General features: G+C 45.0%; 1 protein-coding gene and 1 non-coding gene across 2 annotated transcripts; one reads left to right on the top strand and one right to left on the bottom strand.

Annotated features, from left to right (window-relative positions):
• The first annotated feature begins 79 nt into the window (after nt 1-79).
• On the top strand, nt 80-210 carry LOC114900154. Its single transcript, XR_003794771.1, has one exon. It is a non-coding gene; the product is annotated as a small nucleolar RNA SNORA18 (small nucleolar RNA).
• Nucleotides 211-3,043: 2,833 nt separating this feature from the next.
• F11R (F11 receptor) lies at nt 3,044-26,006 on the bottom strand. The gene is made up of 10 exons (XM_029230359.1): nt 25,814-26,006; nt 7,451-7,519; nt 7,179-7,286; nt 6,845-6,991; nt 6,350-6,552; nt 6,072-6,174; nt 5,826-5,933; nt 5,584-5,596; nt 5,228-5,276; nt 3,044-5,091 (listed from the first exon to the last, which is right to left on the bottom strand). The coding sequence occupies exons 1-10, from the start codon at nt 25,875-25,877 to the stop codon at nt 5,056-5,058; spliced, it is 900 nt and encodes a 299-aa protein (XP_029086192.1). The 5' UTR covers nt 25,878-26,006; the 3' UTR covers nt 3,044-5,055.
• Nucleotides 26,007-27,071: the final 1,065 nt, after the last annotated feature.

Here is a 27,071-nt window from a genome sequence, read left to right as displayed (position 1 = left end):
CAGAGCAACTGTTTTCCTGATATAAAAATCGGGTTGTGTATATTTTCTTATCAAACTTTCTTTTTAAAAACACCTTTGTGTTGAGGTCTATCCTGACGGGGCTTTTTCTGTAAACCTACACCATTGGAAACGCCTCATAGAGTAATGGTGTGGTTTCCTTTACTCATAGAACTACCTGTTAGATCTGTGGGAAAGAACTACAAGACAGAGCTGCCAAGTAAACTATGAAAAACCTAACAAACGTTTTTAATCTTAGGTATTGGCATATCCCAACGGTCTGTACTATTCTAGGGTGTGATGGCTTAGGAGTGAATATGATTTGAACCTAATACATTTCTAGAGGATGTCAAATTCAGAACCAGGCAGATCCATCTCCTGACTCTAAACATGGTCCTAAAGTAAATCGCTTGAGGAAATTGGATCCCAAAGATTACAGGTCGGGAATTTTGAAGTGTGTCCATATTCCACGGGAGATCAAAGAAGCCTAACAAAAAGAACTGTGGGCTGACTCACATGACAACTTCTTTTTGAAAGGGCTATTTTATCGTGAAGATTATGAGTTTGAAGGAACTAAGGTGATTGGCAGTGGAAAGAATCAGACCATGTGAAATTCCTTAGAAATTTATTGACAAATACTTTGTCTATGTTACACATAATTTTTTTTAAAAACCTTTTAAAAAATAAATAAAAAATAAAAACACCTTAGTAGGGGACTTCCCTGGTGGTGCTGTGGTTAAGACTCTGCCTGCCAATGCAGGGGACACGGGTTCAAGCCCTGGTCCGGGAAGATCCCAAATGCCATGGAGCAACAAAGCCCGTGTGCCACAACTACTGAGCCTGTGCTCTAGAACCCTCAAGCCACAACTACTGAGCCTGTGCACCACAACTCCTGAAGCCCGCGTGCCTAGAGCCCATGCTCCGCAACAAGAAGGCACTGCAATGAGAAGCCCACACACCGCAATGAAGAGTAGCCCCCGCTCGCCACAACTAGAGAAAGCCCACGTGCAGCCACGAAGACCCAAGGCAGCCAAAAAAAAACACCTTTGTAAGTCAAAAAAAAAAAATTATCTAGCCATTTATTGAAAGTTTGTCAACTCCTGGCCTAGAATATCCAGTTTGGAAGCAATTATGGACAGCTTTTATAATGTGAGGTACTGTAAAGTGCTTTACAGATCTTGTCTCATTTAATTCTAAAAATTTCATAGGGTGGGTATTATCACCAATTTTTTAGATGACAAAACTGAGACCCAGAGAGAAAAATTTGCCAACATCGCAGAAGGTGGAATCAAACAAGGTCTGCCTGACTCCAAAACTACTATTCTTTCTTCCATACAGCACCTCCTCCTTGAAGCTCTGAAGGGCACATTATGAATTCTAACCATTCTTCTTAGACATCATCCATTGGTTCTAATTTTCTGCCTTGGGACCATCCACCCAGTAATCTTCAAATATCTAATTTTGTCTTGTCTGAGTCTTTGATTCTCCGGGCTTGACATTGTTTCTTTTATTAAGCTTCTAGATGGCTTCTAGTTTTAAGTCCCTTCACCACCCAGATCACTTTCTATGAACATATTCTAGTTTGTCTATAATCATCTTAAAGTTTGACATCTAAAATAGAACTTGATACAGGGGTTTAGTGCCATCAGCAAAGAGTATCCCTCTGGTTCTAGACATTCTACATCCTTCCAAATTTATACATGAAGAATTGGTTGTGGGAGCCCAAAGGCAGAATCTTAACACTTATTACCACTGAACTTCACCTTCTTAAATGGAGTTTATCATTCCTGCCTACTGAGATCTTTTTGACTTCTCATTTTGCAAGCTGATGAAGTTGTTGTTCTATCTCCTTGCCATCCACAAATATGATATGCATGCCTTGTTTTTCATTTAGGTCACTGGCAAAAATGCAGCGATGTTATCCTTCATTCCAGAAGGTGGCGCTCATAGGCCCTCCATTTTACCAAGAGCTTCATAATTGCTTGTCTCACTGTCCTGTAGATACTGTTGGGGTAGTCACAGTTCAGAGAAAACCCCAGGTGGACAACACTACTTTCAATGTCCTCTCTCCTAATTCCCACATACCTACCTCTACAGGGAAAGTTAACTTCTATCTCCAGCTCCTCCTCCGGCAGGGTCACTGTGAGCAGGACATATGCTATCCAGTCTCTCCCCAGCTGTCTTGAATCCCAGATCTACTACTTGCCTAGTACTGGTTGTGTGAACAGTGAACATGGGCAGGTTCCTGAGCATTTCTGTGCCTCTTTTCCCCATCTGTGAAATGGGGATAGTAGTAATACCCAGTAAGGAAGTTAGTGGATGATAGTAATTATTCAACAAGTTACTGGGCAATTCCCTGGTGGTCCAGTAGTTAGGACTCGGGGTTTTCACTGCCATGGGCCCAGGCAGGGTTCGATCTCTGGTTGGGAAACTAAGATCCCACAAGCTGAGCAGTGCAGCCAAAAGGAAAAGAAAAAAATTACTTCCGTCAAAAAAGGTTCCATTTCGTATTAGATTTTTACAGCTAGTACCAAAGAAGGGATAATAAATTGGAAGAGCTACAGAATTCGACACTTTTTTTTTCTTAAAGTGCAAGTTGTCCTTTTTCTTCATTTATCTCCTTTACTAAGCTGTCCCCATCCCGCCATAGAACATACTGTCCTGTCATTCAGAAATGGACCAACCTCACTTCCCACTTTCCCCTCCCCTGGCCTTGATCTGCAGATCCTGTTGAGACAGGGACAACAAATACATCCTTAATGTCCAATCATTTTATCCCTAATCAGGGTGGGTTCATGTCTAAAACACTAATCTCTATGGATTACCCTGTTCCTCAACCCCTAAGTCTCCTTTTAATGTAGGAAATGTCCATTTGAAGCATTCCCATTCAAGTACAGGCCAATGATAAGTTAAACTGAAATCTAACTACCAGACTATTTAGAAGGATATCCCTAATCTCTTTCTTAAAAAGACTACAGGAAAAAAAAAAAGACTACAGGTAAGATTTTTGAATGTTCAAGTCACTTTGGGGGTCCCAATTCTTTTAAGCTAAAACTTCAGGACTTAAACAAACTCAATGTGAAAAATAAACATTTATTACAAAAATTAGTTGTAACATTCTAAAATGAAAGCAGACGAGGTGTTTTCCAACTCAAGGGACTGTTGTAAGCTGGAGCGGTAAAGTCCAAGGCTGGTAAATAACTGACTTATACTCCTCACAAGTCGTGACCTAGGGAGTGAAGAGCCATTTGCTTCAGGCTTGCAGGCACAATGATTCACCTCTGCTTCCCTGTGGCCTTTTCTCCACATCCCTCCCACCCTGTCCCCCAGCAATGATACAAAACTGAAACATACTTCAAAAACCTCATTCTTACTGAACCGTTTCACAATCTCTACTTTTATTGCCTAATTAGATTCTATTTCCATCTGGAAAGCTTATTTTTTATTGGTGCGTGACGATACGATTTGGTTTTTGTTTTTCCTTCTGGATCCTTGATGAAAAGAAAACTCAGTTCTGTGATGGATTGTCAGATGAGGGAACAGAAAGTGGCAAAGTGGTGTTCAGTATCCTCCACAGAAATTAGCAAAATCAATCCTAGGAGACCCCTTATCTGCCCTCTTGCTAGTTAATAAATAGACTGGGGCTGCTGGGGTAGAGGGAGAAACAGATTTAAGGGCAAAGAAGGGTCAAGATGGTGGGCAGGACTACCCTGCTCACTCCTGCTCTCCTTACACCTACCCCCTAAATAGAGAAGTAGGACTACTTTAAACTACTACTAAAGAAGTGATTCTGAAAATGATTTGAGAAATCCTGCCTCAGGCTCTGGAGCTGCTTTTCCTGTAGCCTCAGGGAAGTATATTAGTGCATCTGGCTGACAGAGGTGGCAGGGTGGGCATTTCTCCTCTCACTGGGTGGATCAGACCAAGCAGAACCCAGAGTACACCATCACTTCACCCGGGGTGCCCTTCTCCTGCCACAAGAGGACTCTGGAAATGAGGGTCCAACGTCTGCCTTGAAGACAGGAACCAGGAAGGGGTAGGACAGTGAGCTAGGGACCAGCCCAGGTTGCTAGGAAGCAGGGCTTTGGGGATTTTCTTGTTTGTACTAAGAAGGAGCCTAGGTATTTCATTTCTCCCATTCCCACAGTACAATCTCACCAAAGAGCTAAGAAGCCCTCCAACACACACTCAATTTCAGTATAGAATTGATACCACACACACACACACACACACACACACACGTGCTCAGCAGAGCTGACTACTACACAAATTCCCACAACCCTGCAGACACATATTAAAAGTGTGGGTCCAGTTGTTCCAGCCAAGGGAAGGGTGATGGCTTGAGCTACCAGCTCCAGCTTTCTTTTCTGTAGATCAATGGTTTAAAAACTCTTCTGCTCCGTGTGCCCTGAAAGCTTACTATGATCTCCACAACCAAAGCTCTTGTTTTCTCTACAGACATAGTTGCTGTCAGTCTGCTTGTGTTCAGAAAGAGGACGGTGCAGGAGGATCCCATGGCACTTCCGGCGGGAAGACAGAAGAAAGTGGGCTGCAGAGGCAGAAGAGACTTGACGTCGTCACCAAACAACCATTTCAGCTGCTCCAGTCTCCAGTCCCCACTCTAGAACAGCTGGTACCAGTCCTCAGTATGGCAAGAAAGCACCAAGGAACCAAGCTCCAGATCCCTCCCTATGTGAGGACCGCTGCAAGCAGGAGGCAGTGAGTGCCCCACCACCCTCGCAGTCTACTTGGAAGGGAACTCAGCAGGCATCAGTCAGGACTTCTGTCTGATCCCTCGTAGGGATGGGGGATGGGGGAAAAGAGCGTTAAACAAGTCCCAGGCCACTCAGCAGTGGTGGGAAAGGAAGGGAGGCAGGAAGGTAGAAGATGCACATGGCAGACATTATTTAAAAAACACATCCTAAGATAAAAGTGAGGGCCCCTGTGGGGGCTAGAAGACAAATAAGGCATCCCGTGAAACTACAGACATCAGGGGCCAGAGTCTGGTAGCACCTGAGTAAGGCAAGCACAGAGGACGGGAGATGAGCTGGACCAGGGTCACACCAAGAATGATGAGGTCTGTCTGAATTCCCCCTGGAGAAATAAAACATTCGAGTCAACTCTCTACAGTCTTCTTTAGCTGATAATCCCCTGAATACATATAAACACAGTCTGGAAACCCCTCACTCCAGCCAGGAGGACCTCCCCGTCCCAGGGCAGGCATACTCACATCTCTTCGAGCAGTGGGCTGGCTGTAAATCACCTTCTTATTCGAGGTCCTACGGACAAGTCAGAAGATGGAGACACTCAGTCCCCTAGTCCCTCTCCTTAACCTCTGCTTGTTAACTTTAGAGGCCAGGACTGAGAACTTAACGCAAGCACAGAGTTCTCGGTAGGGAGGTTTGGGTGCAGGGAGAAAGGACAAGCACAGGACCATAGTGGACAGGGCTAGAAATCCAGATGTTTTTTCCCTACCAGGCTAGTTGCCTTCCCCTCCAACCCCTTCCCCCGGGGAACATCTCAGCTTCAAACCATATACATCCATGTACTCAACCTTAGAGAGCTCTAGGACAGCAGCTCACTCACCCTTTCTTTGCTCCTGAAAGACAAGAAATGGGACCATGAGTGTCAGCAGGGTAGAAGACAGCATGGTGCAGGAAGATGGGGGACCTAGCCTGTGGCCCTGAGATACAGGTGACCGGTGCTCCCTGGGAGGTAACCCCAACACACACGGGGCTCAGTATCAGGTCAGTACTCAGGTGGCACCCAAGAACCAGGCCCTGAAATGGGGATGATACAAAGGAGAGCCTTTGAGGTCAAATACTTACTGTCAAAGTAGCCTCGGTTATAGGCGAACCAGATGCCAAAAATCAAGACTCCAAGGAGAATGAGTGTTACAAGGACAGCTGCCACGATGCCCCCTACATTCAGCTCCACTATGGGACACAAATGAGAGGTCAGGCACCTGAAAGCTCGTTCATGGTATTGCCAACATTGCCAAAGCCAGGATGGAAAGCAGACCCCAAACCCCACCCTGGGGTCTGAGCTCAAGCCCCAGCCACACCCTCACTCACCAGCATCCATGTGCACAGTGTCTGACTTCATGGGTGACCCATACCCATTCTGCGCCTCACAAGTGTAATCTCCAGCATCAGAGGCCGACACGGGGTCAAAGATCTGGAGGGCAGAAGACGAATTGGCTTCCTGCTTGAAGAAGCCAAGTACCTGTCTTTTATGTCTCCTGATCCTAATGCCAAGGTTACCCTGTTGCTTGCCCTTCTTCCCCACTTTCGGGGGTTCTATAACCCTGCGACCCCCTCATACACATCTTTTACCCTGACCCCGTCCGTACCAGCTCCCCTGTCTTATGGTTCAGGCTATAGGAAGAGTTGCTGAAAGCACGGTTGTTCTTGGGTTCCGTAGGCATCAGTACCCCATCCTTGAACCAAAAGTATTCAGAAGGTGGGGAACCGTCTGTCTCTGAGCAGGTCAGCACCGCTCGGGTCCCGATGGCAGCAGAGGCGGGAACAGTGATTGTAGGCTTGGATGGAGGCACTGGGGAGGGAGAGAAGGTACTTGTTACAAGAGCAGGAGGGCTGCCTGAAGGCCAAGTAGCATGACACTCCCATCCATCAGCTCTAGCCTTCCTTCCTTACTATGCCCTTAGTTTCCCCCTAACCAGGGGCTCGTTCTTCTCTGACAGCACCAGGACTCTGAACACCCCCCTCCCCAGCCCCACCGCCATGAGCATTTTCACCATCAGCGAGCTCCAAAGCTTAGCAGAGCCTGCTAAGGGTTTAGGGAAGCAATTGATTGCAAGCCCACACAGAAGACCTGTGGCACTTACCAAGCACAATGAGCTGGACAGTGACTTCCCCATAGGTGTTGCCGCCTTCATCAGAGACCATACAAGTGTACATCCCCGTGTCTTTCCGGGTCACAGAATGGAAGGTGATGCCACTGTCCGAAAAAGTAACTCGGTCCTCATAGGAAGCTACCAGGACAGAGAAAGCAGGGGCAGAGTGAGCTGGAAAGCTAAGAGAAGCTGGTGACGGTGGCACCCAAGGCACAGGGGGCTCTCTTCTTCCCCCAGGAAAGGCGACGGGAAGGCCCTGGGGACTTCAGCCCCAGGGTGTGCCCCCTGCAACCTAGGCAGCCAGCAAGGAGGTGGAGCGACTCACCTGTGATCTTGTTGTTATAGCAAACGAGGCTGGTAATGTCGCCATGGGCAAACTTCCACTCCACGCGGGGAGAGGAGAAGCCGGAGTAGGAGCAGGACAACTTGGCAGCTGCAGACAGGATCAAAGTGAGTGGGAGGAAGAAACAGCAGTAAATGGAGAAGCTGGGGAAATGGCCCCAAACCAGTCTGGGCTGGATGTTCCCCAGGGGTCTGCACCTGCTTACCTCCCTTCCCTCCAACTCCCGCCACCCTCCACAGCCCCTCCCAACTCACGTTTATTCTCAGCAACTTGGACTACTGGTTCAGAAGTTTGCACTGCACCCCTGCCCAATGCCAGTGAGCCTGAGAAGAAGAAGAGAGGTGGGTCCATCAGGAGTGGACAGAGGAATGCTGTGGAGAGGGAAGAGCAGTCCCAGCTGATGGGCATCTAGGGCTGGGACTCTCCATGCTGAGATTCCAAGGTCAAGGGATTCAAGAGATTCACGTGCCTCTCGGATCTCACACTTTCTCACCAATATTCTAAATATCTTTTAAAAATGCTTTTTGCTACAACTGCAGGCTAATACTTGTTTTAATCAATGGAAATAAAAGATTTCCTTCTAATGCAATTTCTTTATTTAAAAAAATTTTTCCCTGGGCTTCCCTGGTGGCGCAGTGGGCGAGAGTCCGCCTGCCGATGCAGGGGACGCGGATTCGTGCCCTGGTCCGGGAAGATCCCACATGCCGCGGAGCGGCTGGGCCCGTGAGCCATGGCCGCTGAGCCCGCGCGTCCGGAGCCTGTGCTCCACAACGGGAAAGGCCACAACAGTGAGAGGCCCGTGTACTGCAAAAAAAAAAAAAAAAAAAATTTCCCTCTGTGACTCCCAATAATCTAATCAGATTCCTCCTAGTCCAAGAGCAGCTTTCTAAATGACATTTCATGGTTCAGAGAAAGCTTCTCAGCAAATAATTGCAGTCACTTGTCAGACAATCCTGGCAGGAAGCCAGCAAAGCTGGAGGCAAGGGAGGGAAGAAAGGGAGGAGCAATAATAGGATAATAATAATAATACATTTGTAGGGTCTTTTGTGCTTTTTAAAGTGTTTTCACATACAATTATATCATTTGATCCTTGAAACAAGCATGACAGATCAGCAGGACAAATATTATCATCCCAGTGTTACATGAGGAACTAAAGTAAAGAAATGTGCCTAAGATCACATAGCGGGTTCTGGACCAGAAGTGGGCTCAGATCATCTCATTAGAATCTCCTTCTGCCCAATGGAGAAGAGAAGGAAAATGTGGTGTGTGGTGGAGGTGGAGAGAGGAGGTGAGGAGAGGCAAGGCTAATTAGATAACATGGTGGGAGAGAGGTAGCAGGGCTCACAGGAGGGGCCCACACATCCCAAAATAAGCACCAGTGCCAGAGGATTCTAGGATGGTGTGATATAGTTACCAACCTGCACGTACACAATTACTCTCATTCATGTTTTCAAAGCTCAAACTCATGAACGATGCTTTATTTATAGCTTTAAGTCAAAGTCCTGTCTTCTTTAGATAAATGCAAGTATACTTTTTCATTATTAAATTACCCAAGTAACTGAATATGGTCTCTTGACCCTGAACCTCCCTTTTCTTGTCTGAAACATGATGGGTTTGAACTAGATGTTCTCTGAAATCCTTTAGGTTCATTTTCTTTTTCTTGTTTCTTTCTTTTCTTTCTTTCTTTCTTTTTTTTTTTAAACCTGAAAGATTAAGTGGGGGGCTTCCCTGGTGGCGCAGTGGTTAAGAATCCACTTGCCAATGCAGGGGACACGGGTTCGAGCCCTGGCGTGGGAAGATCCCACATGCCGTGCAGCAACTAAGCCCACGAGCCACAACTACTGAGCCTGCGTGCCACAACTACTGAAGCCCGCGCGCCTACAGCCTGTGCTCCGCAAGAAGAGAAGCCCCCGCACCGCAACAAAGACCAGCCCCAGATCGCCGCAATTAGAGAAAAGCCCGCAGGCAGCAGTGAAGACCCAACACAGCCATACATACATACATACCTACTTACATAAATAAATAAATAAATAAATAAATAAATAAAATAAAAGATTAAGTGGCTGATCCAAGTTTTCATAGCTAGGAAATGGCAGAGCTGAGATTAGCATACAGGTCTCTCCTATACCTCTTTTTTTCCCTTATTATACCATACTTTTATACACCATGCTGCTTTTCAGAAAAGCCCCTAGTGTAATGGAGGCAAACTATGTACTAAAATATGATTCTTTTAAAAGTCAGGTCCATTTTACCTAGAAATTATTTCTAATCATATTACTTTGTATCTGTATATTTGGCATTATATTTCAAAGTCAAATCTATAATCAGATGTAATAACAGATACAGAAATTAACCCAAATAGTCTTTACTAAATTGAAAACTGAGGACATGCAAGTCTCTAGCTCTCATCAAGAACACTGACAATTAAATGCTTTGATTTGTTGCCCAAGTCAACTTTCTCTGCTTTGATGATGGGAACTTTGTTTTTTTTAAGATTCTCGAATTTTACAATTTGCTACCTGTGATGTACACCGAGATGTGCAAACCAGATCTCTCTTCAGGAATGAAGGACTTTTTGTCTCAGCTGCTGGGACTGCTGCCGGAAGGAGACCCGCAGCCATCAGCCCTCTCTGAGGATACCCAGAACACTGCCTCTTCCAGGGCCATGCCTCCTACCAGGCAGCAACAGGGTCAGGGCACCGGCATCCAATGCCTGATCAATGAGACGGGGGTAGTTCCCTGGTGACCTAGTGGTTAGGATTCTGGGCTTTCATTGCCATGGCCAAGGTTCAATACCTGGCCAGGGAACTGAGATCGAGCAAGTTCCGCGGCCAAAGAAAAAAAAAGGAACCAGCAAGAACTGACTTTTGGAAACTTCCCTGGTGGTTCGGTGGTTAAGACTCCATGCGTGCTTCTACTGCTGGGGGCTCGGTTCAATCCCTGGTTGGGGAATTAAGAACCAATGTGCCACGTGGGACAAAAAAAAAGGGAGGGAGGACACATATAAAGTCCCATCTCAAAAAAAAAAAAAAAAAGTTCCATCTCTATCTCCCCAACTCCCCACCTTGGGACAACACTGAAGGGCTATTTCTGCTTCAAAGGTCCCTGTGCAGTAAGCTGAGGCCTTGTTGGGACTACAGTGCAACTCAACTTTTCCCTCTGCCCAGTCCTGCTTCCATAGGTGTGGATCCCAAGAACACTCCCTAATAAATGTCTTGGTACAATAATTGACATCTCAGAGTCAGTTTCCCAAGAACCCAACCTATGACACCACCCAAACGAAGAACAGCTTGTAATTAAACTAAAAACTAGCCTTTGAAATAAAGGGCCGTCCAAAAGAAAATAAATAAATAAATCACAGCCTATGAATTTGATGATTGTTTCTGCCTCACTTCTAACTTCAGCTGAAGTTCTTTTTTTTTTTTTAAAGAAGATGTCGGGGGTAGGAGTTTATTAATTAATTTATTTATTTTTGCTGTGTTGGGTCTTCATTTCTGTGCGAGGGTTTTCTCTGGTTGTGTCAAGCGGGGGCCACTCTTCATCGCGGTGCACAGGCCTCTCACTATCGCGGGCTCTCTTGTTGTGGAGCACAGGCTCCAGACGCGCAGCCTCAGTAGTTGTGGCTCACGGGCCTAGTTGCTCCGCGGCATGTGGGATCCTCCCAGACCAGGGCTCGAACCCGTGTCCCCTGCATTGGCAGGCAGACTGTCAACCACTGCGCCACCACGGAAGCCCTGAAGTTCTTTTTTGAGTCCTCTCAGATTATCAGATCTAAAACATGTGCAGGAATGACATCACCACATATATACGCAAACATATTGGGCAACTGGCATCTTCCCCTTCTCATTAATTCTGACTGCTATTACCTAGTCCAGGCTTCTCTCCTCTTGCTTAAAATACAGGGCCCTTCACCTCAGGGCCTTCCCACCTTCCTCTGATGCAGGACTGTCGATGTCTGCCTGTGGCCTGACTGAAATACTCAAAACTCTCCTGTGACTGCGTCTCACACCATGAGTCAAGTGCAGCCTCCCCACCATGTCCTTCCTTCCTAGTGACCCCAGGACACCTCAGACATCCTGATCCACGTTCCCCTTCTTGTTCCTGAACAAGCCTCTGGATCCAGACTGCTGTATTCAAATCCCAGCTCTGTTACTTATAATCTGTGTGACCCAGGCAAGCCACTTAGTCACTTTGAACCTCAGTTTGCCCACTTGTAAAATGGGGATAATAAGAGTTTCTATGTCAAAGGGCTGCTGTTGAGAGTTAAACAAGCTAATACAAATAAAGTGCTTCCAAGAGTGTCTGACCAACAGGAAGCACCAAATAAGTATTATGTCTTATTATTACCATCATCTGCCCATAGGTCCTTCTGTACATACTTCTTTGTCTGACTTCAAAGTTTTCTTCAGTAAGACATATAAATATATATAAATACTGCCGGAAAAATGCTTACATTCCAGCCCACTAAACCATCTCTCCTCTATCACTGTAATTGCCTTGGAAAGACTGACTCTTTTCTAGAGCTTCCCTGGTGGTGCAGTGGTTAAGAAGAGTCCGCCTGCTGATGCAGGGGACGCGGGTTCGTGCCCTGGTCCGGGAGGATCCCACGTGCCGCAGAGCGGCTGGGCCCGTGAGCCATGGCCGCTGGGCCTGCGCGTCCGGAGCCTGTTCTCCGCAACGGGAGAGGCCACAACAGTGAGAGGCCCGCGTACCGCAAAAAAAAAAAAAAAAAAAAAAAAGAATCCACCTGCCAATGCAGAGGACATGGGTTCGAGCTCTGGGCTGGGAAGATCCCACATGCCGCAGAGAAACTAAGCCCATGCGCCACAACTACTGAGCCTGCACTCTACAGCCCGTGCTCTGCAACAAGAGAAGCCACCTGTGCACCGCAAGGAACAGTAGACCCCTCTCGCCACAACTAAAGAAAGCCCAAGTGCAGCAACGAAGACCCAATGCAGCCAAAATACATAAATAAATAATTTATATATATAAAAAAAAGACTAACTCTTTTCTAGAACCATCATGTATAGAGCAGCAGAGCTGAGGGTTTTCTCTCACAACACCCACAATTTCCCCATCCATTCTCCTCATCTATTTTATATGTTCCCTTACCTCATCACAACCTCCCTTTTGCACTTAACCTTGGACCTATACTTGGCATACTGTACATACAAATGTCCTACTAGTTAACATGGTAAACCAAAACAGAAGGAAATTTCACCTTTTCCATTGTGATGTTTAATTTACTCCACATTCACAACAAGAAAAACTACAAAGTCAAAGGCATCAATAGATTTTTTGGAAGGTGCGTGGTGAGAGGCCTTGTGGAGCGCGAAGGTGCTGCTATCGCTTCCAGTGGGGCTGGCATGACCACTATGGGCTCGGCAAATGAAGCTCCTGAAATTCCAGACAACGTGGGAGACTGGCTTCGGGGAGTCTACCGCTTTGCCACCGATAGAATTGACTTCTGGAGGAACTTTTTCTTTTTTTTTTTTTAATTAATATATTTATTTTATTTTTGGCTGTGTTGGGTTTTCGCTGCTGCACATGGGCTTTCTCTAGTTGTGGTGAGTGCTGGTTTCTTACTGCGGTGGCTTCTCTTGTTGTGGAGCACAGGCTGTAGGTGCACAGGCTTCAGTAGTTGTGGCACGTGGGCTCAGTAGTTGTGGCTCATGGGCTCTAGAGCACAGGCTCAGTAGCTGTGGCGCATGGGCTTAGTTGCTCCACAGCAGGTGGGATCTTCCCGGACCAGGGTTTGAACCTGTGTCCCATGCATTGGCAGGCGGATTCTTAACCACTGTGCCACCAGGGAAGCCTCTTCCAGAGGAACTTGATCCTTAATTTGGGACTCTTTGCTGCCGGAGTTTGGCTGGCCAGGAATTTGAGTGACATTGACTGAATGGCACCTCAGCCTGGGTTGTAGCCGTAAAGATACATGGAACCCCTGTGCTGTACTCGAACCTTCCATAAACAGAGCCTCCAATCTGTGACCATCACAAGACTTGCCCTGATGGCAGCTGAAGTTTGATTCAGATGGGCACCTTTCTTTCCCTGCTTGATTTCCTTTTCTTTGCTGAGTTCACTCAGAACACCCTTCTCTGATCAGCAGGCAGGCTTCAGCTAAAGTGTTGTCCTCTGTTCTGTAAAGTTCTGTACCTAGTTCCAAAGTTTCTGCAGGGGATGATCTTTGCTCTTGTCCTGAGGAAAAATCTAATGGTATTTCAACAAATAAAGACTGTACACAAAGACAAAACAAAAATAGACTTTTTGGCCCTTTCATGTACAGAAAACCTTCACTCAATCTTACACCCTTCTCTAGTGACAATCCTTTCCTCCCTTTCTCTCTAAACTTCTTAAAGAAGTAGTCTACACACACTGTTTCCAGCCCAACATACACATTCACTGCTCAACCTACTGCAATATGTCTTTGGCTCTCACTTTGAAATTAAAATGGATTTTACTAAGGTCACCAATCGTATTCCTCAATTCTAAGATACCCTGACTATAAGATATAACATCAATTTAATAATAGCTTCTTGGGGGAACATCATATTAAATATGTACATGGGCTGTAAGTCACATCCCAATTTCCAAAACATTAAAGTAGTCTTATAATTAAAGATATCCAGTATTTGCTTTTTCAGTTACCTCCTGTGGCCTTTGTGAGATGTTTGACCCTACTAACCACTTGCCTCCTCAAGCCACTCCACCCCCTTGGTTTCTGCGTTCAGCCCTTCTGGTCCTCCCCCCACCTCAGGGTTATCTTATTCGCCTTCTTGAACTTTGCTTCCTCTGTCCATCCCTTAATATTAGTAATCCCCAGCATTGCATGCCGTGCCCTTTCTCCTCTCCATATTCTCTCTAGGAAATCTCAAATACACAACATTCCTCTACACCAGTGTATGGCCAGCTCCAGATACTACCTCTTGCCTGAGCTGCAGACTCCTATGGCTGTGCCTCCTGACGGTTCTACTTGGACTTCACACACCCCCTCCTGCAATCTCACACTGCTCATCATTTCCCACTACCTCTCGCTTCCCCTCCTCTCTCCAGGTTGGTGGTATCACCATTTACTTGGTCACTCACTCTAGAACCTTTTAAGCCATCACCATCTTTCCTTCACTCTAGTCCAACGCCAAGCATTACAATGTCATCTCCCAAATCTCCCTCAAATTTGGCCCCTCCTCTCCACAGACCCACTGCCACTTTTTAGTACCACCGCCATCTGAAGAATTGCATTTGGTCTCTCAATAGGTTTCTCTGCCTTGTTTAATTTTGACCCACTCACATCCCTCCTCCACCTCACTGCTAGAGAAAGAGTTGACATTTATTGAGCACTTACTATATTATATGCCAGGCACTGCTATAAGCACATCTCATGGATTTAATTCCTACAACAACCTTAGGAGGTGGGTGATACTGTTATTATCACCTCTGTTTTCTACATGGGGAAACTGAGGCCCAGAGCAGTTAAGTGGTGGTACAGCTTCAAATCAAGGCAGTCCAATTCCAGAGACTGGGCTACACTATACAGCCTTCTAAAAAGTGCAAATCTAACACTTGCTTCAAGCTTCCAATGATTGCACATTACCTGTGAGATAAAATCCAAATTCTTCAGCCAGGCAAGAGTTCTAGCACCAACCGACCTGGTGATAAGTTTATCATCTTCACCACACTCCCTATTCTTGCAATTTACCCTCCAGCAATACAAAACTACTTACAATTCCCAGCAAAGACGTGCAGTTTCACAGCCTCTGCCTTTGCTTATGCTATTCCTGTTATACGGAACACCCTGTCCCCTCTTTCTCCACCTGGTCAGCAGGTATTCAAACACATTACTTTGCGGGAAATGACTTACCCCACCCCCAATCCTCACCACAGACAAGTTAAGGTCTCTTTCCTAGGCTTCCACTACCCCATGCAAAACACTGTCAAAGCACTTCCCACATTATAATGACATCATCTATGCGCCTATATCTCTCCCTTATCAGGCAGTAAACTACCAAAGGAGCAGGGATAATGTGTCAATCTCTCATTCTGAGTTCTCAGCACTTAGCATAATGCCTGGTACAAACTGACATTGAACAACATAGAGCCTTAACAAATTAGGTCAGAGCAGACCATTCATTGTAACATCTACTTGTTAAGGTTTATCTACAAAGATAAGCCCATTTTTCAAATTGGCAGATGCGCTACACCCAAATAAAGAAAAAATAAACTTGGGACTTCCCTGGTGGTCCAGTGGGTAAGATTCCACGCTCCCAGTGCAGGGGGCCTGGGTTCGATCCCTGGTCGGGGAACTAGATCTCGCATGCATGCATCAGCTGAGAGTCTGCATGCTGCAACTAAGAAGTCTGCAGGCCACAAGCAAGAAGTCCGCATGTCACAACTAAGACTCGGCACAACCAAAATAAATAAATATTTTTAAAAAGAAGAAGAAAAAACAGACTTGATTCAAACCCAATCTTTAAAAAATTTTATTACTAGCAACAGTGTGTTTTTTTTTAAAAAAAATGTTTAGTTCTCAGAAGAAAAACAAAGAGCGTTCTATTAATCTTTTTTTTAATTTAGCTTCACAATTTAAGAATTAAGTGTTTTTAATTTGCTTCATAGTTATGAAACAGAATTAAAGTTCTCTGCACATGAGTGCTTTCCACCTGCCATTTTGCAAAAGGGCCTCATTTCTGCACCTGGGCTGCAGTGTGTCTGTAGGTGTCTGCATGCACAACAGTAGACGCTGGTTTCTCACAACCAGTAGAAGTGTGCAGAGCCAATGCAAGGTCTGCACACATTTTAGACCTTCTAATGCAAGGTCTAAAATGGGCGGAGGGGGGAAATGGGGAAAAGATGTGAATCCATTTACAACACCCCCATTTCTTTTATGATCACAAGAGCAACCCAAGGAGACACCTGGCTAGATCACTGCTCTTTCTGCAGCATCTTCAAAATGGTTCATGGTTTTTACAGATTGAATTGTATTCCCTCAAAATTCATATATGAAAGCCCTAACCCCCAGTACTTCTGAAAGTGACTGCATTTGGAGACAAGCCCTTTAATGATGTAATTAAGTTACAGTGAGGACCTTAGGACATGTCCTAATCCAATCTGATTGGTGTCCTTCTACAAAGAGACACCAAGGGTGCTCATGCATAGAGGGGATGACCATGTGAAGAGGCAGCAAGAGGGCTGCCATTGTAAGCCAAGGAGAGGCTTCAGAGGAAACCATCCCTCCAGCACCATGATCTTGGACTTCTGGGCTCCAGAACTGTGAGAAAATAAATTAGTGTTGTTCAAGCCACCCAGTCTTTGGTATTTTGTCATGGCATCCCAAGCAGACCAACACAAAGGTTTAAATTGGGCATCAGCTGTGGACATTCTGGTTGAATCTCCAGCCACTACAACCTTGACTCAAGTATGCACAGTGAAAGAATCAATATTCTGCACAGCAAAGGAAATCACCAGCAAAATGAAAAGGTAACCTAGAGAATAGGAGAAAATATTTGCAACTCACTTATCTGACAAAGGTTTAATATCCAAAATGTGTAAAGAACTCATACAATTCAATAGCAAAAAAACCTAAACAATCTGTTTTAAAAATTGTCAGAGGATCTGCATAGACATTTTCCCAAAGAAGACATACAGATGGCCAATAGGTACATGAAAAGATGCTCAACATCATTAATTATCAGGGAAATGCAAATCAAAACCACAATGAGATATCACCTCACACCTGTTAGAATGGCTATTATCAAAAAGACAAGAAATAGGGAATTCCCTGGTGGTCCAGTGGTTAGAGCTCCGTGCTTCCACCGCAGGGGGCACGGCTTCGATCCCTGGTCAGAGAACTAAGATCCCATGATGTACAGCACGGCCAAAAAATAAAAAAAGAAAGACAAGAAATAATAATCGTTGGTGAGGATGTGGAGAAAAGGGAACCCTCATGCAAAGCTCATGTTGGTGGGAATGTAAATGGATACAATCACTGTAGAAAACAGTATGGAGGGTCCTTACAAAGTTAAATATAGAACTATCATATGATCCAGCAATTCCACTTATGGGTAGTATTTATCCAAAGAAAATGAAAACACTAACTCAAAATGCTATATGCAGCCCCCTGTTCACTGCAGTATTACTTACAACAGCCAAAATAGGGAAATATCTTGAGTGTCCATCAATGGATGAATGGATAAAGATGTGGTGTGTGTGTGTATATATATATATATATATATACACACACACATATACGATGGAATATCATTCAGCCATAAAGAAGAATGAAATCTTGCCATTTGTGACAACAGGGATGGACCTTAAGGGCATTATGCTAAGTGAATTAAGTCAAACAGAGGAAGTCCAATACCACAGGATCTCACTTATATGTGGGATCAAAAACAAACAAACAAAAAAACCCCAAGCTTACAGATACAGAAAACAGATTGGGTGATTGCCAGAGGTGAGGAATGGGGGGTTGGGAGGCAAAATGGGTGAAGACGATCAAAAGGTACTAACTTCCAGTTATAAAATAGATAAGTCGGGGCTTCCCGGGCTTCCCTGGTGGCGCAGTGGTTGAGAGTCTGCCTGCCGATGCAGGGGACACGGGTTCGTGCCCCGGTCCGGGAAGTTACCACATGCCGCGGAGCGGCTGGGCCTGTGAGCCATGGCCGCTGAGCCTGTGCTCTGCAACGGGAGAGGCCACAGCAGTGAGAGGCCCGCGTACCTCAAAAAAAAAAACAAAAAAAAAAAAAACAAAAAAAATAGATAAGTCATGGAGATGTAATGGGCAGCATGGTGAGTATAGTGAATAATACTGTATTGCATATTTAAAAGTTGCTAAGAGAGTAGACCTTAAAAGTTCTCATCACAAGGAAAAAAATTCTGTAATCATGTATGGTGATAGATGTACATTTACTGTGGTGATCATTCTTCAATAACTATTATATTATTATGTTGTACACCTGAAACTAAAATAATGTTGTATGCAAAATATACCTCAATAAAATAATTTTTAAAAAATCAACAGAATTCTTGAAGACTTCTGCAAGGTTTGTCCTATACTTTTAATTAATTATATCCAAATTCTAGACACATGTTACTGAGCATGACCAAATGAATAAAATAATAGCATGAATAAAATAGCAGCTAATATTTCTTTTTTTTTTTTCTTTTTTTTTTTTTTTGCGGTACGCAGGCCTCTCACTGTTGTGGCCTCTCCCGTTGCGGACCACAGGCTCCGGACGCGCAGGCTCAGCGGCCATGGCTCACGGGCCCAGCCGCTCGGCGGCATGTGGGATCCTCCCGCGAACCCATGTCCCCTGCATCGGCAGGAGGACTCACAACCACTGCGCCACCAGGGAAGCCCCATCAACTAACATTTCTTGAATACTATGTACCAGATACTCTTCTGAGCCTTTATAGGTTTAATTCATTTAATCCTTGTAATAATGCTATGAAATAAATATTATTATTGCTCCCATCTTACATGTGAGTTAATCGGGGCACAGAACTGAAGTAATTTGCTCAAGTTCACAAAGCTAGTAGGAGGCAGAGCTAGGATTCTAACCCAGGTAATCTGGCTCCATGGTATGATACATTACACAACTATGTAAAACAAAAACAAATAAAAATAACCATATTGCCATCGCAAAGGTCAAGGTAAATCAATTTGTTCAGGCATAGAAATATGTCCAAAATGTAAAAACAATATGTAGAACATGACCCTAGTTTTACAAATAATAAAAATAACCCGAATATACACATAAAGGAATCTCTAAGAATAGACTCCAAACACTTGACAGTGCAGATTATCTGAGAGATGAGAATAGAGGCAGCTTTTCTCTTCTATGTTCTACATTTGTGTAATAAACAAGTATGTATTAAGTGTTTTAATTTAAAGAAAAAAGAGTGGGAAGGGGAATAAAAAGGGGAAAAAAATAAAGATCACAAGAAGCAAAGAAAAATAAAACAAAGCAAGAAAGGAGAGGCAAAAACAAAGGCAAAAAGAAAGGAAGGATGATAAAGAATAACAGGAAATACCCCAATACTGACACACCAGGAAGCACAGAGTGATTAAATAAGACTTTAAAGGTGAAATGAAGTAACAGATGAGTAAGATATAGACTATTACACTATCAAGATTCTGTATGTGGGTCTGATAAATTCCAAGGAGAGAAAAAGGGCAGGAAGAAATTAGAGTACATGCATTGTCTCTTTAAAAACCCTGTGAGGAGGGAAAAAAAAGAAAAAAACAAAAACCCTGGGAAGACAAGTACTATTGTTATCATTCCATTTTATAGATGAGAACATTGAGGCTTAGCACAGTTGCCCCAAATCACACAGCTGCAAACAACAAGGTGGGAATCTTAACCCAAGTCTGCCTAACTCTGAGTCTCCAAAACTACTGCACTACACAGCGTCTTCAGCAGAGCAGCAAGGAAACACCATTCATACTTCAAGACCCTGTTCCAGTGTTCCTTGATGCATCATGCCTTCCCCCAATCAAAATTAATCTCTCTCCAACTTCTAGGAATATAGCCTAAGAAAATAAAATAATTAAAGGTAAGCTTAAAGATGTATGTTCAAGGACAATTTAATGTATTTCGTACAGCAAAGAAAAAAAAACCCTAAACGCTCAACAAAAGGTGAACAGTTAATTACAGGATAGCCATACAGTAGAATACTATAGAAGGGATTTTGTTTAAAGTGTACTTTGCTTAAAAAAAAAAAAAAAAAAAATACAGTCAGGACATGCTACCACCATACCAGGGCACATAGATGTTCCTATCCTCTCTGTCATAGAACGTAGTCACCTACCTCATTTAAAACTAGTATTCAGTCATTAACTAATAATCTAAATGAGAAGGGATCTATAACACAGTTTTGTTTTTTCCCACTGTAATTCCTACATAATCTGACAAACTGGCCACAGCTCAAAGTAGCATTAGTACACAGTTTGGTTTAAACATTGGTGTCTATGGATTTCTGTTGAGCTGGTGTGACCCTAATCAATTTCTGCCCACAGAGCCAAGACTTAAGGAAAAGTCAGTGACACCAAACGGCCATTTTATTTTTTCTGATATATTTTGCACAGGTCATCTCTACCACACATATATTCATAGTGGAAAGACTAGAATAAAACCAGCAATCAGTGTTTATCTCTAGATAATAGGATGACATGTGATTTTACTTTCTCTATATCCCTGTTTTCCCATTATTCCACATTGAACATCTATTATTTCTTAATAAAAAATTTATCATTTTAAAAAGTAACTCTTTCCTTCTATGCTCCCCAAACATTTCGTGCTTCGATGACAGCCCCTGACGCACGGTGCTCTGTATTCTACTTAGTCAATATATGTCTGTAGTTCCTTGAGAACAGAGAAACCAAATTATGTTTGTATCCTCCCCCGTTCTAGCACTGTGTTTTGCTGCTTTGAAGCAATGCTGTGATGAGAAGGTGGTCACAGAGGGTGGAGGCATCCAGACATCTGACAGAACCCACCAGCAACCCTCCCTTGTACATGCAGGTCAAACCCACAACAGAAAAGCTACTTCTTCTGCTGCTTTACTAAGAAATCTTTGTTTTCTCTAGGCGTCCTGTTAATTATTAGAATTTTCCTTAAGTTGTTTTCGTGCAATGAGTTTGTTTTGATCCATTTAAAAACAAACAAACAAAGGAAGGAAAAGGAGGGTAGCCAGCCAGCCAGCCAAGCCAGTCTCTGGTTTTCTCTAAGAATTCATCCAAATTTCCCCTCTACGCAGATGAGCCTCATAGGACACTCCCACTGTAAGGGAGCTAGAGCCTCGGAACAGGGAAGATGAGCCAAAGCCTTAGAAAGCCCCCAGCTACAGTGTGTTCACAGTTTACCTAACGTGGGCTAATTGTTACAATACCTGACTCCCCTCAGAGCTTCTTGATAGCAGATGTTATTCATTTTTTATCCCTAATCTCTAGCACAGTGCTCATAACATAGTAAACACCAATGTTTATTGGAATAACAAATGAATTTGACATTGCAATACAATTAGAACCCGGACCCAGGGCTACCACCCCCAGTTTGCACTTTCCTTCCCACCGCTCACCCTGTAGAGACTGAAGTCACTCCTGGGGTTTGGGGTGGGACAGATAAGGAATGCGTGGGCAAGAGGAAGGCTCTGTGAGCCCAAAAACAGGCTGGGCTAAGTCTAAACAGCCAGGCTTGGCTGTACTTTCAGTAACGTCGTTCAACTGGCAAGGCCCTCTGAGGATGGTGGAAAGTGGTGATGGCAGTGTAGGACAGGAGAGCTTTCACGCCATTGCTCCCTCCTGCCCTCTCTCAGCAGAATTTCCAGTTCTACCTGCTCAGCTCTCCTCCCCCACCCATCTCCCCATTACAAGGGAAGGCTCTGCCTGCCTGCCCAGGGCTCACTCCAGGGGGCCTGGCATCAAACTTCCTGCCAACCAGCTGCTTCCTCCTGTCCTACACATTGTAAAACAAATGACACCACGCAGACTTTAGACAGAAACTCTGCTTATCAGGGAGTCCCAGGCAGATGAACTCTGAGTTTTCAATGCCTGGAAAACTCCAGTATGTATCCACTCACATTACATCTCACAACCCCCTGACAACACTGAAACCTCTTCCACAATTACGTTTGACAAGTGGCATCCAGATCTTCCCTGAACCTCTAGAGGAAGCAGGTCTGAGTTTAGAGATTCCCCAGGGTCTTTCCTCAATGCTAACAGATGTGAAAAACAAGCCCCATCATTTCCTAATCTCTCACATAAAATGTATATAGCTTTTAAATCTGTCTTTGATCAGGAGTGTCAGCCACTTCTGAGTCGGCAGAACAGATGCCCCTTGACCCAGAGGACTTGGGGAGGAGGGCGGGGGAGGGGTGGAATATTCTAATGGCCAAGGCCACACCACCAATATGAAAAGATCTCCAGGGTATATTAAATGAAATAAACAAGATACAGGATGGAATACAATGAATATAGTGTGCCTCTTTTTGTGTAAGAAAAAGGAAAAGAAAGAAATATATATTTATATATACTGATATTTGTATAACAAAACAATGGAAAGATGTATAGGAAACTAGGGGAGATATGGAGTGAACAGGAACAGGGTGGGAGTGATAACCCCACTCTTTTATATCATTTTGATTCTCGTACCACACTAATGTATTAACCTCTTCTAAATAAATAAACTTTGGGGCTTCCCTGGTGGCGCAGTGGTTGCGAGTCCGCCTGCCGATGCAGGGGACACGGGTTCGTGCCCCGGTCCGGGAATCCCACATGCCGCGGAGCGGCTAGGCCCGTGAGCCATGGCCGCTGAGCCTGTGCTCCGCAACGGGAGAGGCCACGACAGTGAGAGGCCCGCATACCGCAAAAATAAATAAATAAATAAACTTTGTTTTTTTAATTACAGCAGCTCCACCCTAAGCCAAAACTGGGTTGGAGACTCCAGGCAAGCCCAGATCACAAAGAAACTGAAGAGAAATATCACAGAGTGAAAAGTGTTCTGGAGCCAGGAGGGAAAGACTAAGACACTGGAATTCCACTACCACTCACTTCCTAGTTCCAACTTGCTGTGTCACTAGTTTCTAGGTTCTGGTTTCGAGGGAACGATTCTTTCCTGGGAGTAATTTCAACCCCCCAGTAGAGAGAGGGGAAAGGAGGAGTGACTCACCAATCTACAGTTTGAGGTAAATCTAACCCTGAACAGCAAAACTAGAAAGGCAGAAACATCAATACAAAAGAAACACCGGGACTCACAGACTGACCCAGACACAGGGCAGCAGTTCCTCCCTCCTGGAATGTTTCAGTGGGGACACTACATGAAGTAAGAGGTGTGTGTGTGCAAACACCAGGATTCCAACCTAGGTTTCCTCTTTCTCCTCTGCAGTTACACCAAAAAGTCATCCTATGCACACACCACCCTGCTAAGCAGAAATGCCTCTTCCTGCCTGGGAGATAGCTGGAAACTTTTCTAAGCACAGGCTCTCTACGGGGAGGGAGACTAGTACTCTCTGTCACCAGTTTTACTTTTCCCAGGCCCAGTTCTCCCAGCGTTTAGTCTCCAGCCCTGTCTCAGTAGGCTCAGGCCTTCCTCTCCACTAGGTTCCCCAGGCTGGGGTTGGACCTTTGCTTGATCCTTTCTTCTTCCTCCCAGATGGCAGAGCCCACATGAGGAGCAGCCCTGGAGGGAGGAGGGAGAACATGCAGGAATCCTATGTATGCTTCCAGTATCCCAAGGGCAGAGGACAGACTAGACACCCAAGAAAGCCCCTACTTTTTCACTCTCGCCTTTTGGAATCTAGCAGGGTCTCTCCCTGCTTCCTTTGACCTGCTCTACTATAGGCAGCATCCTTTCATCCCCACAAAATCCAAAGGGGATTAAAGCTGCCCGATAATAATCATTTCATGTATATGTAATGTAGCTATTATCCCAGTTGATCCTCAGGACAAGATTAGGACAAGTATTATTACTCCCGTTTTACAGATGAAAAGACTGAGTTACTAGCCTAAGATCACAAATAAGGCAGAAAGCCAAGCCAGAACCCAGGTGGGATGGCCTGGCTGCTATCTCCATCCTCATTGTACTAACCAAATTGCTCCCCCCAGGTCTAGCCCTATTTACATGTGACAAGGTCAGTTCCTCCATCTCCTGGACATGTTACTTTCTAGGATCCACTGTCCTATCAAGCTAATACAACATCATCTCAAGCTCCCTCTAAACCACTGTTTCTTGATTCCCTGAACAGACTAGAGGACACTCCCAAGCTCAGAAGGGTGATATCACAACTCTTTCAGTGTCAGTATGTGATTATTATAGAAAATGAGGGGGAGAGAAAAGAAAAAGGAAAGGGGAGAAGGATGCAGCTCTAGGAAGCTTATAAGCCTGACAAATACTGTCACAAATAGTTACTGACTCAGAAACTTCTAGGTTGGGGGTGGGGAGTACTGGTACAGCACAAGTGTTGGCAAAGTGTTTAGTACTGACTACCACACAGAACCAAAAAATGACCATGGGTGTCACTAGCAGTTCTAAGATACAGACAGAAGTAAATGGGGAAGAAGGGGAGGAAAAGAATGGAAACTGAAGAAAAGGGGGAAATGGAGAAATAGAATGAAAGGGAGAAGTGAGAAAAGAAAGAATCTAGTGGGAAAGAAAAATTGAAAAAGGTAGGTAAGATAGTGGACTCTGGAGCAGTATCCCAAACTGATGTTTTGATATCCTGGTTCCCGTGCCACAGGGTGCCTGAGATGCTGGAGCCAGGAGTGGGAAAAGGAGAAGTCAGTCAGGAGACTTTGGTTCCAGTCCCAGGTCCTTTTGTCAATCTGGAAAAGTCATTTCCCCTCTTTGTACCTGTTTCCTTATCTGTACAATAGGGAGAGGATTCGACTTGTCACTGGTCCCGTCCACCCCAAATGTTAATGTTTTTGTGATAAGGGACAAAGGAGTAGTCAATTCATCTGCCTTAAGACACCCTTCAAACTAAGCAAAGTGAATTACCTTATAACTGCTAATACTGATCATAATTGTTCATTTCTTTTATTTCCTAAAACATGGATGTTGAGGGGGAAATGGAGAACCTTACAGATCCCCTACTGACACAACTATCCACAGAAGCACACACACAGACACTCAAGAATCAGACAGACAAGTGTGCAGGTGCTGACACAGGTAGACTAAGGCACAAACCACACACTCGGCCGGGCACAAGCATATCTATAGACGGAGGCCTGCACCAACAAGTGAGTCTCATTGTTCCACAGGAAAGGGAGTTTACAAAGGAAACAAAAACTCTCAAACAAGGCCAGGGGGGAGGGCAGAGTTCTGGCTCTGAGAAGGAACCAGCCAACCAAAAGCCAGGACCTCCCCCTGCGAATAGTCACTCAGTCAACAACATTTATTAAGGACTCTGGAAGTAGTTATTCTAGAAAGGAACTTTGAATGCTGTGTTCTGAGAAATTTTAGGTTTCAATTTTATTTCCTCTTTGTTTTTTTTTTTCCAGATTTTGCACCTAGACACTTTTCCCAGAGCAACAATGGCAACCCAAAAATCCGGGGAAAGCTAAAGAAACCCTTCAGCAACAGCCAGGGAAAGAAACTTCCGCCCCACCCCACCTCCATTAGATTTTCTCTGAGGACCCTTAAGTAGCAGAGCATCCAGGGGCCAAGGGAGTCAGGGTACGAGAGGCTTCCGACTTCTCTCGGGTTGTTCTCGGATGTTGGATGCGTGTTGGAGGGGCAGGATGGCCCCCTTCCCAGGTGTGTAATCCCGGCTGGGCAGGGCCCTCGCGCCCACCGGCCCTCACCAGTAAGTGAGGATGAAGGAAAGGGGAACCAACCTCTCCCCGTTATTTCTGGTGAACGTGCGGAAAGGCAGCTCCCTCCCGGGGGATGTAAGAGGAGGGGTCATTATTCACCAGTGTGGGGGAGGGGAGCCAGCCACTCACCAGGGTAAGGGGGACGGGAAAGAAGAGGGACGAGCCAGGGGCGGAAAGAGGACTAGGAGGGTGAGGCGGACTGGTTTCTGAACCCCTCCCCTCCCGCGGACAAGAGGTGTGGGGAGCGTCTCCCTCCAACCTCTGACCAGACCCACAGATTCCTCCAAAAGCTCCAGGAACTTACACAGGATCATCGATGTGAAGAGAAGCAACTGTTTCCTCCCGACTTTCGCCTTTGTCCCCAACATGATCAAGATCCCGATACGACAGTAGTCGCCGGAGCCCGGGAACAGACACAGCTTCGCCCAACCGGAGCGCGGGGACTAAACTCCAGCCGCCAGGTTGAACCCAGCCGAGCCCTTCCCTTCACGCCCGATTGGTCGACGCCCCGCCTCTGCACATTCCGATTGGTGGAAGAAGCCGCCGCTCCACTGAGTGATTCACCGTCGCCAGGTGCAACTCCGCCCACTACTCCCCTCTAGGGCTGACTGGCGCCTTTCCAAGACCAAGCCGCCTCTGATTGGGCCAGGAGACTGTCGCGTAAGGAGACCCAGACCTCACCTTCTGCAGGTGAGGACACTGTGATTGGGCGGCGTTCCTGAAGTAGGGACTTTCTGACTGGCTAGGTTTTGAGTTGGAGCTGGAAGATTAGAGGAATACCTTAAAGGAGGTGGTAGGGAAGGTAGTCGTACTGTGGGACTCGAGAGAGACAGGCCTGAGTTCTTTTGTTTGTTTGTTCGAATGTAAATTGCTGGGTGCTGCAGAAACCTTGGTCCCGTCCTTTGGCAAGTGAAAACCACATGTATTAATATGCAAGGGTTGGGGGAGAAGACCAGGAGACAAGTGGGGAATGATATGTTGACACTACCCCCCCCAAACTGTGTTTCCTCTGTCCACTCCATTCGCAGCATTCAAGGCTGCGCTGAGAGGAGAAAAGGGAAAAGGAGCGCTCAATTCAATAGTGGGAAAAGCAGAATCACATTACCAAACAAACCCAGATAATACAAACTGACCTACATACGCTCTATAAACATCACTGAGTGACTGTGGATATGTCCTTTACATTTGTTTAATCAGTCAGCAGAGCTCTGCATTTCAGAATTACTTATCTTCTCACTAACAGTTGGGTGCTGACTAAACCCTCTTTCTATAGGCTATGTTGATACTCAAGCTTTCTGTTAATATTTATACTGTTACATCATTTTTAATTGAAACTTGTGCTCAACACCTTTACTATTTCTAGTTTCTATGTTATAATGATTTTATTTTGTAATCTTAGTATATCCACGTTGCCTGTGGGAAAACTTCCTGAGCCTTATCTCACTGCAAGTAAGAGGTCCACACTTGTATCCAAAACAGTGGTATTCTTTGACCTTTTGCTTCTTTCACCTTTGTTCTCATTCCTTTGGGCCAAAAGTCTACTTCTGGTTTCACCCAACTTA

Source organism: Monodon monoceros, unplaced genomic scaffold (assembly GCF_005190385.1).
Source record: "Monodon monoceros isolate NGI ecotype Baffin Bay Population unplaced genomic scaffold, NGI_Narwhal_1 Super_Scaffold_18, whole genome shotgun sequence".
In the NCBI taxonomy this organism is placed as follows: Eukaryota; Metazoa; Chordata; class Mammalia; order Artiodactyla; family Monodontidae; genus Monodon; species Monodon monoceros.
This window is presented reverse-complemented; position numbering and strand designations above follow the sequence as displayed.

Bases quoted from the DNA above. Each gene is read 5' to 3' on its own strand.
- F11R (XM_029230359.1), bottom strand. From the start codon at position 25,877: ATGTTGGGGACAAAGGCGAAAGTCGGGAGGAAACAGTTGCTTCTCTTC. The intron at 6,992-7,178 runs GTGAGTCGCTCC...CTGTCCTGGTAG, and splicing joins CTATAACAACAAGATCACAG to CTTCCTATGAGGACCGAGTT. The intron at 5,092-5,227 runs GTGAGTATGCCT...TTATTTCTCCAG, and splicing joins AGCCCACTGCTCGAAGAGAT to GGGGAATTCAGACAGACCTC.